At 36.1% G+C, this 13,253-nt stretch overlaps 1 protein-coding gene across 4 annotated transcripts in view; it reads left to right on the forward strand.

Annotated features, from left to right (window-relative positions):
* LOC121732022 (transcription factor Sp9) overlaps nt 1-13,253 on the forward strand; it is an 87,166-nt gene that overhangs the window by 33,449 nt on the left and 40,464 nt on the right. For 2 of the 4 annotated variants that reach the window (XM_042121764.1, XM_042121766.1), the window contains exon 1: nt 7,044-7,192. The exons of the other annotated variants lie outside the window; for them this stretch is intronic. In XM_042121764.1, the coding sequence (XP_041977698.1) occupies nt 7,118-7,192 (75 nt within the window). In that variant the 5' untranslated portion in view covers nt 7,044-7,117. Of the gene's footprint in view, nt 1-7,043; nt 7,193-13,253 lie in introns of those variants that run through there. 4 annotated transcript variants of the gene reach the window in all.

Genomic DNA, 13,253 nt, shown 5'->3' on the forward strand with positions numbered 1-13,253 from the left:
TCATAATAAATAATGATCCTCTCGGCCGAGATTACCGTATAGATTTTCGCCCGATTAATGTTCGTTTTAATCGAACGAATTCGCTGTAGCGGTGTTGGTTATAAGTTGAGCTGTCAGTAATCTCGCTGATGCAAACACAGTTTAACTTATAAAATAAAAATAAAAAGTTAAAGTTTAAAAATAAAAAGTTTTAAGCACAGTTTATTTAATTTTTATAGAAATTATATAAAAAGATACTTGTGCCGTCGCCCGATAGTTTTAACAAAGTACAAATGCTAAGTTCACTTTTAAAACGTCGATATTCAACGGGGTAAAATTCTCAAAATTCAAGTACAAAACGGTATTTTCGTACGTACGTTAACAGTATACAATAATGTATCAGACGGTTGTATAGAACAAAATTCCAAACACGCAACAAAACAAAGCAAAAATTCGTCATACGTGATAACACGCGAGTGCACGCCGACTTGTGAGTTGTGAATGATACATGCACGAGTATGCATCCTAATTTGGTGCGGAGCAAAAACCTCGCAGGCTCTCCCAGCCTCAGGCCGCCCTTATAATTGCTGGTTTGGATCAAAAAGCCCTCAATTATAAAATAATAGCAGATGTGTATAGTAATAACAATTATTATCACGCTCGTCGGCTATCATTACTGTTGAAATATGGCCAACGTTGATGTACGCGAAACGCGGAATTTCGCCGAATATCTCAGACACAGAGGAACCTTTGATATGACTATTCGTTGTTCTTGAAAAATGCGTATCTTGAGGTGTTAATCGGATTTTAGCGGAAAAATTCTTTTGGTGCAATTTTAAGGTTTGATAAATCCATAATGTGCCAAAAAGTTTTGACCTTGACTGTAAACTTCAATTTTCATACATTTTCTATTTCCTATGTTTAAAATAACAGCTATAACAGACTTAGGTCTTTGCATTGCTGACTTACAAAATAAATAAAGTATAATGCCAAGTGTAAAGCTCGTTTAGAATACAACCATCCCATTAAAGTATCAAGCAGAAACTTTCATTATGGCAATCAATTTCTAGTTACATAAATTAACATGTTAATAATAGACAAAATTGAAATGAAAATGTTCATAAATTTTCCCATTATTAATAAATATCAAATTATTATCGTAATCCACTAGCAATAATTTAGTTTGGTAAGCCCCGCCTTTTTCCAGTCGCCATCTCTATAAAGACTTCCTAGACGAATATAATGCGTGTTTTATTTTGATGAAATATCTCGCGTACTTTAATTAAAGATCGCTTTTAATTAAACGTAATCTTTAAGCTGCGAAGCTGAGATGTATTTTGGTACTTAGCTCGCTTGCTGTAATTGCGTTTTGATTGTAGGCATACCTTCGGAATGTTGCGATATTATAATCACTAGATAATTTCGACGCCAACGTTATTGAACGTTTAGTAAAACAGAAAGGGAACGCCATAAGATTTATGCCTAGTGTAAGGAGCAAAACAAAACGATTTTCTTATAACTGGAAACAGATATGATACTATTGAAATGTCTTACTCAAAATTTATTAGCACAAGCGATGGAACGGCTTAAGAGTTTAAATCGTTTTGTCTACGGAACAATTATTTGACTACAACGGTATTAAAAAAATTACAGTTAACTTCTGGTCTATTCTAGTGTTACTTTTTGAATTCAAAAAAAGAAAGCAGCCACAGACAATCAGAATTATACAAGATTACATAGACAAATAGTGGAAGTGATTGTGGCGTGCGCTGAGCCATCATACCTTTACTCGAGCGATTAATCATTGCTCCTCTACCGGATAATTCGGAGGTTGATTTAGTGAAAAGCAACGTGTTATTACGAGATAAATCTTTATCTAGAAAAGCTAAGAAGGCCTAAACGTCGAGATTTACTGCCCCGGGCCTTCGGCAGCTTGATTTGTGATTTTGTTCTCATCCTCTGATGAATTTTAATCCGTAGTTGTGAAACACACTATAATTATATCAGGACTAATTGTTGCTTTCACAATTCCATATTTGAAAATTTATTTTGTAAGTTGTGGGAACGGAGGTTTAAATGAGGTTTTGGATTCCTTAATAGCTATTTTATTTTAACCCTTAATTTCTTTTGTTCTTGTGATTGATAAAATGTGTTCTATCTTACTTTTGAAGTTTGCGTGTTGTCTACTCTACATTAATCGGTGAACAGATTTTTAGGATGTTTTAATTAATATATATTCTCATAATGTCTGGAATTATATATACAAGACAAGAAATTAGTAATTTGGTTCATTAATATAAGATTTCATAGTTTAGTGGTGCATATTGTATGGAGTTGTTATTGAAACTATCTTATATGCATTTATCGATAATATTTTGAGGTTCTTTAAAAATCTGGCGCCTTTTATAGCAAAATATCGGCGAGCCATCAGAGGCGTATAATGGCGGGAATAAATGAAGTCTTCCACAAGTTTCGCGGTCTAATAGCCGCCATTAATATTACAACAACGACGCCATCTTATCGGCCATCTCTATTTCTAGTTAAGATAAGTGCTTGTAATTAATTTTCTACATTTTAAACGGCGTATAAAATTGCCATTATCTTAAATTAATTTTAGCCTGAAAATAAATGACGTGAGAGCTTCACACTATCTTATATCTATGCTTATACCTACGGTTATTAAAAATATTATGAAAGTGTATCTGTTAATTACTTCTTATCCTTAAACCTCAGAACAGATTTTGTTAAACTTTCGTATGGAGATACTCTGAGCTCCAGAAAATAACAATCGACAGTATTTAGAAATTAAATCAGTAAAGTTTAAGATTTCCGTTTTGTCTCTTGAATTTCTGCTGAAGCGTGAAGCGAAGTTGCGGACAACTTGCATACCTACTGTCCACAATATTATTTTCAAGTCGTCATCCGAATCCGAAAAGTACAATAAAAAATTTAAGTTCCATAAATATGAAAAAGGAGCAAGAGAATCACCAGGGCGACTTCTCACATATAATGTTGCACAGACATAACTTAATACAGTGTCCACACAATGCGATGAAGGGCCAGCCAGTAAAAGGATTTAGGGCCCTTTCAGACGTTCGATCTTTAAATGTGGAATAAGTATTCAATAAAACATTCGCTCGTAAAGCGGTACAAAAAACAGGCAGGAGCTGCGTACAAAGGCTCGTAAAGGCACTCCACTATTATGTAGTTATTGTTACGGGGTGGAAACACCATTATTACCCGGCTACATGTTGTTAGCTCGTAGCGGTCCGCGGCCTTGCCCACAGCTCGGCGAAATGGTTCATCGCAAATTAATAGGTTTATGAGTTACGTTCTGAAAATTTGATGTTATTAGTTTACTTAAAGAAATCAGGAAAACTAGCTATAGTCATATGCGCATGATTTGACATTTTATAGTTTTGAAATTTGAAAATAATAAAAAGGTAAAACTCCTCATTACCTTGGGTTTTTTAAATTTACTTCTTTTTATTTACGAAAATAAAAACTAAGTTTTCCATTATTTAGTAAGAGATTAAAAATTATTCGAAACATTTTTGTTAACATCCGAAGTAAAAGTTTTTACGAACTTTGAAGTTAAAGGTGGCAATTTGTTAAGTAAATTATTAATTCAGGTGTCACTTCAACAGTATATTTGTAACTCCCTAAATATTTCAAAAGTTTTCGGGTTTTTTGGGCGGGTTGGACTTAAACTTTCGAAGTGTTAAAGAAGTTTAGTAACATTTAACGCCATTCAAATGACACCTGAACTCGAGTGTGAGAAATCGTAACTTAATACACGAATATTTTATTGTATTTGTAATAGATTTTGTGCGATAATTTCGAATATTTCCAAAACAAATTTGACACGGACGATAATCCTATTATATTGTATACATACTCGAGTACGGACACTTCGATATCCGTCAAGTGAGCATCTTAACATTGTCGAATTGTCAATTGTCACACTTGCTCATCCAGCGGAAGCGGCTTTGTTCCGGGATTAGGGATTTTGCATGGAAGCCGTTGTCGAATGTCGCATTATATGACGTATGAATGGGCGCATAAATGGGGATTACCTAAATCTCACGTGTACATTTTGGTTATGGTAAGCGTGACACTAAGTAGGAGCAATCCATACCATAAATGCGAAAATCCATATTATAATAAATGGGAAAGTGTGTCTGTCTGTTTCAACTTTACGTTCAAACTGATAAACCCATTTTAATGGAATTTGGTATGTTAAGTTCTCCGAAAGGACATAAAATGGTTTTTGGAGTAAGTGTGAACCGAGATATGGACAAAACGTAATTAAAAGACAACTATGAGATTTCATGGGGCTTCACATTCAATTGGAAAGTAGCTACTGCTTATAACTTGCGAACGGTTTGCTCAAAACAGCTGGGTTAAACATTTTTTAGTGTGTTGTGTTGTTTAGTTGTCGACGTTTAGTGTCACATGTTTAGGCTTGAACTGAAGTTATTTTAAACTCGATTAAAACTGTTAGCGTGATAATAAAAGCTAAATACATAAATTACATAATAATAATTACATTTATTAAATCAAAGTGGATTTTAAATAGACTAAACAATTTTAGTAATTGGTTGAAAAATACCTTGCATGACAAAATGGTAGTGCCAAAACATGCAAGTAAATGTTGTAAATTGCGACGAATTGTGCCAAGCGTTTGACTTAAGTGAGGTCGACCACTTATAAATATAATTGAGAGGTTTCCGCTTAAAAATAATTATAATTACACTATTAATATTATAAACACTTGCCTGACCTGACCTAAAAAACATAAAAGGTTAAAGGTAAATTTTTGAAAAGAACTAAATCAGTCTTGGTCATTACGTGTTCTTAATAAAAAAAGTATAATATGGTACGTAAAATAAAATTTAAAGCACGAGAAACCTGACCCGCCAGTCAAACAAAACATTTTCTGGGATATTTAATCCATTTCCTCCGCTTTCGACAGCCCTGAATGAAATCCAAACAAAATAGCGAACGAGCTACATTCGGTCAAAATGTATGGGCGTAGAGCATGTAATTATTTAGTAAAATCGCGAGCGAATAATAAAAAGTTGTGTACAGTTGCTTTGTTAATGTTATTCGATATTTGTTCTTGGGCGTGAGCTGGGCGGCGACGCCATGTGCGCACGCGCAGCGCCCGTGCCTTACCGCCCTTACCAGCTGAGCTACAATGAGTTTTATTCCATTATTTCTCTTTGTAACTAGATTCTTTGGTAATTAGATATGGCTATTGTGAAAGGTTTAAGTTCCAAAAAGCCTATTGGAATGCAAAATCTCTTTAACTTAGTTTCAGAACCAAGGAAGTACCTGGACCTACTTAGTTATGTAAGTAGGTAAGCTTTTTCACACATTTCAATATTCTCAAATGTTGTGGAAATGTTTTGTTTTTGCCAAATCAATTTGGCAAAAAAAAATTACTTCATACTTATAACTAGTATATTACAAGGGAATATAGTTCACAGCCCTCAGCTCGCCGCGGGAGCGACGCCTGCGCACGAATTACAATAATTACGTCAGCACGCGCCGCGCCGCGCCCGAGATTACTGTCATTTGCTGTACCCCGCTGTACCCCGCCTAGCAACTGTTTAGCGACGATATCTAGTTTGCGGAACACTGCTCTATGGTACCCGGTATATAGAGCAGTGTTCCGCAAAATTTTTTGTGTTCAATCTAGAAAAATGACAATTTCTGGAGCTACACATTAATCAGCGTGTACGGGTGTGCTCTGTTCCCAGTTCCCATTCTCTTCGTCGATCGTCCAAACTCCAAAGATGTTGCCTTATTTGGTTCTTATAAACTGGGAATATGTAGGTAAATGTCATTTTTAGCACACCAACTAAACTGGCCATGGTGTACCAGCGTGCCGCGGCACACCTTTTGCGGACGGTTTTTGAAAAGCCTAGTCTATGGTATATAAACTCAACGATGTCAAAATTATTGTTACAGCAAAACTATTAGGAAAATGAACTAAAACTTATGCATAATTGACAGAAAGTTTTTACTCCATGATGGATCTTTGGGGGAGTTCTTCGCAAATTTTGGGTTGCGTTCTATATATATTAGTTATAAGAGTAAATTTTGGAAATGCAGTGACAATATTTTTATTAAAATTTGTTTTAGCTGTGATAATAACCAGTTATTATAAAAAGGATTAGGAAATATAGAAACATCTGTTAACACGCGAGTAGCGTGTTCAGTTATATCACCTTACATTATAACCCTTATGTATTTTATCATAAAGATCATGTCAAAGGCAATATAAGTCTAAACAGTGAGTAGATTTCGCATGATACGGAAAGTGCATCCTGTCATACGAGGCGTATCCGCCCTCACGACTCGGGGACGTAAAAAATGGACCAATTTTTATAATAGTCGCTGGGGTAACGATCCGAATGTACTTTATTACAAACCGGAAACATTTATTACTTCTGTCAGGCGAAAAAATACTTTGATTTTCGTGAAACTCTATATGATGAACAGCTGACACCTTCGGAATCGTGTTTTTTATGAAAATTACATTTACACTGTTACTATAGTCTCGGGATAACAATATGAATGGGTATATTATTACATTTTATTATGATGTCAATAGTACTTAGTCATAGCCTTAGGTCACCTAAGTCTTAAATATCAATCAAATTAAAACCACAAGCTACAAGCCTATTATGCTTTTTAGCTCCCAAATGTAATTAATAATCTTACAGAAATTCCATCGTCAAGGTCGATTTCCTTGAACTGACTTTTCCCCGTGCCACTCATATGGACGTAACTCAAATGCAACATTGCTGATAGGACGTCATAAAATGTAGATTGTAGGCGTATGATAGATAATGCATTGTTTCTTTAAATATGTAGCGTTTTGATTACATTTGTCGTGCGTTATCGTATATTAGTTTTACGCAGTGCCCGCCCTGCCGGCCTGCGCGGCCCGCCCAGCGTAAACAAATAGCGCAGGCGAGACGGCGATACGTGCGAGCGGGACGGACGCTCGACTCGGTCGGCCACCAAACCCTACAATTAGTCGGCGAGATTCGTCCGCGGCATCGATTCGTTACGAGATAATTTGGGCTTTTCTAATGAAAAACTAGTGTCGTGTGTTCCATGGGCCATGAACTGTGCGTACTACCAGCAGGCGGGGGGCCCGCACCCCCCACACAACCACAACAATAGTTACTTCAACGAGGTAATTAGGAATTTGGATTTTTACTGTGAAGTTTTCCGAGCATAATATATTTAAAAGATTGCACTGCAGGTTGAATAGTGTTAAGTTGCGCCTAAGCAATTTTCCGATTACTAAATAAATGTGTAGTGACTCAAATTTCAAGCTCTACATGGTAACAATTTTCTTATAAGACTGTCTACTTCTTTATTTACATGTGTTGTGACTTGTGAGTTACGATTGTGAGTGTTACTACTTACTATATTAAGTTACGATATATCTTCGTTAAGTGCCAAACAGTATTACATTTGTTATCACTAAATTATTGATATAAATCTCTTACCGTTGCGTCGCTCTTAACTTAGAGTTTAATAATTACTCAACTTTAATGCAACAAATATGTTTAAAATATAATCCATGCACTTTCCAACTAATTCATTAAATTAATCTTATGCAATAATTAAAACTCTCTGAATGCAGCCGTTATAATTTATATATAAGTGAGAGAAATGTAAAGTTTCAAATTAGTGGCAAAATCGCAGCATAAAATATGCAATATTAAAGTTGTGTTGAAATTGTAAACGCTTAGCTAATTTATGATATTAACTGCTAAATTATTCATTTAAAATACATTAATTATCCATGTTGCTTAGCATTCGTTCAAGTTTGAAAGAAAATGTGAACAGGATAATACCACATAATACTGTATTAAATAAATCACTCTTTAAACTATTAAGTAAAACACTCTTTAAATCAATAAAAGTGAAATTATGCTAGAGTTTTTAAAAAAAGCTTTTCCGTTTACTAACCGAAAATGTTTTTGGAAGATTTAACTTTACAAAACTTTTTTTTTTCAACTAAATTATGAAGCCACTAGCAAATAATGTAAAGACTAAACAAACAATGTTATATCATTATTACTACTAACTATAAACTAAAATCTGAATCTGGTGCTATCGGGAATACTAATAAGTAGAGATGTGCCGACTAGTCGGTAAAGCCGACTATCTGGCCACTAAGTTTAGAGATAGAGATGTGCCGACTTGTCGGTAAAGCCGACTATCTGGCCACTAAGTTTAGAGATAGAGATGTGCCGACTAGTCGGTAAAGCCGACTATCTGACCACTAAGTTTAGAGATAGAGATGTGCCGACTAGTCGGTAAAGCCGACTATCTGGCCACTAAGTTTAGAGATAGAGATGTGCCGACTAGTCGGTAAAGCCGACTATCTGGCCACTAAGTTTAGAGATAGAGATGTGCCGACTAGTCGGTAAAGCCGACTATCTGGCCACTAAGTTTAGAGATAGAGATGTGCCGACTAGTCGGTAAAGCCGACTATCTGGCCACTAAGTTTAGAGATAGAGATGTGCCGACTAGTCGGTAAAGCCGACTATCTGGCCACTAAGTTTAGAGATAGAGATGTGCCGACTAGTCGGTAAAGCCGACTATCTGGCCACTAAGTTTAGAGATAGAGATGTGCCGACTAGTCGGTAAAGCCGACTATCTGGCCACTAAGTTTAGAGATAGAGATGTGCCGACTAGTCGGTAAAGCCGACTACCGAAGCGAATCAGTATTAAAAAAAGCGTTACCGAAATTCCGAAACCATTTAGTAATAAGTCAAGAGTATAAAGTATCCGCTCAAGAGTTTTCACTACAAAAATATTTTCATAAGATACTCTGGAAACTCTGGAACGAACTGCCACCAGCAGTATTTCCGGATCAATACGACCTGCAAACCTTCAAGAAGAGAGCGTATTCCCTCTCAAAAGGCCAGCAACGCACCTGCAGTTCTTCTTAAGTGGTGAATGTTCATGGGCGACGGTATTTGCTTTCCATCAGTTGACCCGTTTGCTCGTTTGCCCTTATTTTACATTAAAGAAAACTTCGTTCATACCTACGAATAATAAAAACTAAGGAAACGTAACTCCCATACTTCAACCGTTTTAAATTTGGTTCCTTTTCGCACACTAAAATATTATGACAATGGCTACGATTTACGAAACACTAACACTACGAAATAAAACAGTTGACAATAGTAATTGTCAGTTGTATTAAGACACAAGATTATGTACCGACTACATACATGCATAAAGTATGCATGTGTTCGGGTCACATTTTGTAGCCTCTTGGTGTATTTTTTTTGACGGAGTCACTCTTCCTTAGTTTTTATTATTCGTAGGTTCATACGATGGAAACCACGGGATACGTACTATAGTATACGCGTTATTATTTTATACTTATTACATAAAGCTCGCAGTAACTAGTCCGGTCAACAAACGCGCCCGCCATAATTGTATCCGGCCGACTTCACATCGATTCCGATTTTATCGACGATTTTAATCTACACTGACAAATTACTCGCTCGCTTTCGTATTTAAATAAAACATATTGACGTTATGTAATTTATGTATAAATTGCTATATTAATCATCCCCCGATAAAGAATAAAGATCGATTTTTATTCTATGTACCATCAGAGAAATTGGTTCGCTGGCAGACGACGGACATACGTCTTTTGGTCGGGTTATGTCAACATAGAGCTCACATAACTCGATCAAATAATGTAGGTCCACTATTTGCCTAATCTGAGCTAGTAGTGGAGAATGATAGCCGAGATTTGTTAGCGTCATTTCAAACAACCTCACCAAATTAGGACTGCCCACCGACTGCATATTCATCAATTTCTCAGATACTACAACAAATAACTTGAAAGGGTAATACAATAGCAATTAATAGCGCTTTCATTCAAATTCAAAAATGGAATAATGGTGACAAATGTATAGGTGTGATTATATGACGTGATTACGCCGCGAACACACCACCCGCGGACTCGCTGCAACTTTACAATCAACTGCTCAACTGTATATCAAGGGCTTAATAATGGCTAAATGGGAATAATATAAAAATAATGGATTATAGCTGGTCACAATGAAAAACAGAATTTAAAGAATTTAATTTACGAGCGAAGAAGAATAAGGGGGCAAACGAGCAAACGGGTCACCTGATGGAAAGCAACTTCCATCGCCCATGGACACTCGCAGCATCAGAAGAGCTGCAAGTGCGTTGCCGACCTTTTAAGAGGGAATAGGGTAATAGGGGAGGGTAGGGAAGGGAAGGGAAGGGAATAGTTGAGGGTAGGGAAGGGAATAGGGTAGGGGTTAGGGGATTGGGCCTCCGGTAAACTCACTCACTCGGCGAAACACAGCGCAAGCGCTGTTTCACGCCGGTTTTCTGTGAGAACGTGGTATTTATCCGGTCGAGCCGGCCCATTCGTGCCGAAGCATGGCTCTCCCACGTATAAAAGAAGCGGTTATTTAGCTGAATATAGGTTAGATGGTATTATAATATAATATCGATACAATTTAGATCCTAGTTAATCTGTGACAGGAGCCTCCTATCACATAACCTCCTATTAGGAGGTTTCTTGGTAAAGCACAAACAATTCAAATATACAACAATGTTAAATTTTCTCTTCGATTTACTGCTAATTTACTAAATTATTTGTTAACTACTACAACAATACATAGAACACAATCACAGTAAAGATTAATACAGAATTAATAATACAAGACTTAGGGTCTGTTTCACCACTTCCTGATAAGGCTATCCACCTATTAACTTGACAGATCAAGTATGGAGAATCTGTCAAAAAAGTTGTGAATAGCCTATTCGGCACTTTATCAGAAAGTGGTGAAACAGGCCCGCTTAATAACATAATACTTTGTGAAATATAATATTAGTTGTACAATAATGATCTATCTGCGGACACCAAACTAGGCAAAGCCTGTATCTTGGTGGTCCTAGTTTTAGAGATCTTTATTACTTTAGTAACAAACATGGTCATGACGTATGACGTCATAAACCCAGTAATTACACCATAACACATTAACGCGAGTCGCACTTGGGTGCCAACGCGGTCGTTGCGATATCGCCCTGACATCTATAAACACTGCTGTTTCCGGTTTGTATTGTGACAATGTTGGCATCATCAGCAGCCCGAGGACTGTTGATGTTCTATAAAAAAATATTTGTGGGAAAAAGTCGAACCGACTTAATTTGGTCGAGTATGTCAAGTCCTACGACTAACATTGGTCCGTCATGGGATTCATGGGCCAACGTGATGAGAGTTGAGACCTTTTAAAATTTAAAGCATCGTGAAAGATATTATACAAATTGCATTTTGTTTTTCTACAATCAAAATACAGTCACACGTTCTACAGTTGAAATTCGGTAGCTAAATTTTCATTGTATAATATTATAAATACGAAACTTTCTGTCCGTGCGTTTTCTATAAACGGGAAAAGACATAATATTATAGTTTTGTTGCGAAAAAATACATGGTTTGGCGTAATTAACAAAGGCGACGGAGATGTAGGTAATATACAGCAGAAAATACTTTGATGCTTGCACCTAGAATACAAGCAAACAAAACGACAAATAGCTTTTGAAACAAAAGGTCAGGTGAGCTTTCAACTAAAAGCATAATTATTATAATGTACAGCTAAAAGTATTCCGAGCTAGTCATCATAATTAAATGAAATCCTTTTAAGCTGCTATAGTCGATAGTATATCCATCTATACTAATATTATAAATACGAAAGTGTGTTATTCGGTAACATACAGAATGCGCCCTTTACGCTAAACCGCTGAGTCAATTTTGATAAATTTTGTTATGGAGATATTTTGAGTCCTGGGGACCTACATAGGACAGTTATTATCCCAAATTTACTATAATGATTTGATAGACACTCCGCGGGGCTAAAATCAACATTTAGCAATTCCTCTCAATCAATTCAGAAAATGAATTGTCAAAACTGTCAAACCGACAAAATGTCAAATCAGTACAAAAATACAGAAATGAATTGCAAGCAGAGTTGCATTTTACGATTTTAGAAAAATTAATCATATTATGATTCATATCATGATTTCTCAAAGCGACCATTTTAGCCCCGCAGTAATACATATTACTCAAAATGTTATTACTCAAATAAAAAATAATATTAGGTACTTAAAATGCATTTGTACTTGTGAGTTGGGCATCCGAAAACCATTATAGCACTGGGCGTGTGCTAAGAAATATAATCAAGTACGTTTTTTAATATTAAACCAAAGAAATCAGACAGATGCGCAAATGCTCGCCATACAGTGGCAATAGTCATAATACAAATGTACCAATATTAATTATTACCAAAAAAACTCCCCAAGATGAAACGCAAAAATGGGTGTTTTCGTTTTCTATTAGTTATACAAAAACTAATTAGAAAGTCCCTAAAAAGTTAATATCATAAGGCGGCGTGTACACGAGCGAATTTAATTTGGAGAGTTTTTAATTATGGCGGGATAGCCGGGCGCCAGGCCTGTTATTATGGGTAATTGCGGGCCCGAGGACCCCTCAGCCTTGTCTAGCTACGCCACTGAGGTTAACGTATCACATATTCTAAAAAGTTTCGTTAAATAAAAACCTCTAGGGTACCAGAAAATGTATACGATTTTTTACCTTAATTAGACTTCAACGCGTTTGGTGTCTACGCCATAAAGTTAATATACCTAGCGGAATAGAGAAACAAAGGCCTGAGCAAGAGAGATGTCACTATCAGTAACACTGCGTGGTAAAAAGAGACGTGCGATACATGACAGCAGCACTCTTATTTTGACGTCTAGTCGGCACGTGCCGCACGTTGACAATTTAATCTCATAGAAATCATGTTCAATCATGCTTGTGTAAGTGTATACGTACACATATTTTTCGGTTTTGTTTGACAGCTCGAGATTGTTGCTCTATTTCGCGTGGCGTAGACCATAAAGTTAGACGTAGACCTCTACGTCTAACTTTATGGTCTACGCCATAATTCCAATTTTAGTTTCTACTTTGATTACAATAATAAAATGATTGAAGTTGAGATTTAAATCCAATAATATCAAAATATAATCTATACAAATAGGACTAAAATAAATTTTGGTTGTGTCAAATGCTCAGTCCACTGCTTTTGTCGGCTACGCCGTAGTAGGGCTACGGTTTTTTTTGTTTTACGCGTATAACCATTTCGTAATTTATGTAATATCTAGAATCTAGATACTAATTATGA

Source organism: Aricia agestis, chromosome 11, assembly GCF_905147365.1.
Source record: "Aricia agestis chromosome 11, ilAriAges1.1, whole genome shotgun sequence".
In the NCBI taxonomy this organism is placed as follows: domain Eukaryota; kingdom Metazoa; phylum Arthropoda; class Insecta; order Lepidoptera; family Lycaenidae; genus Aricia; species Aricia agestis.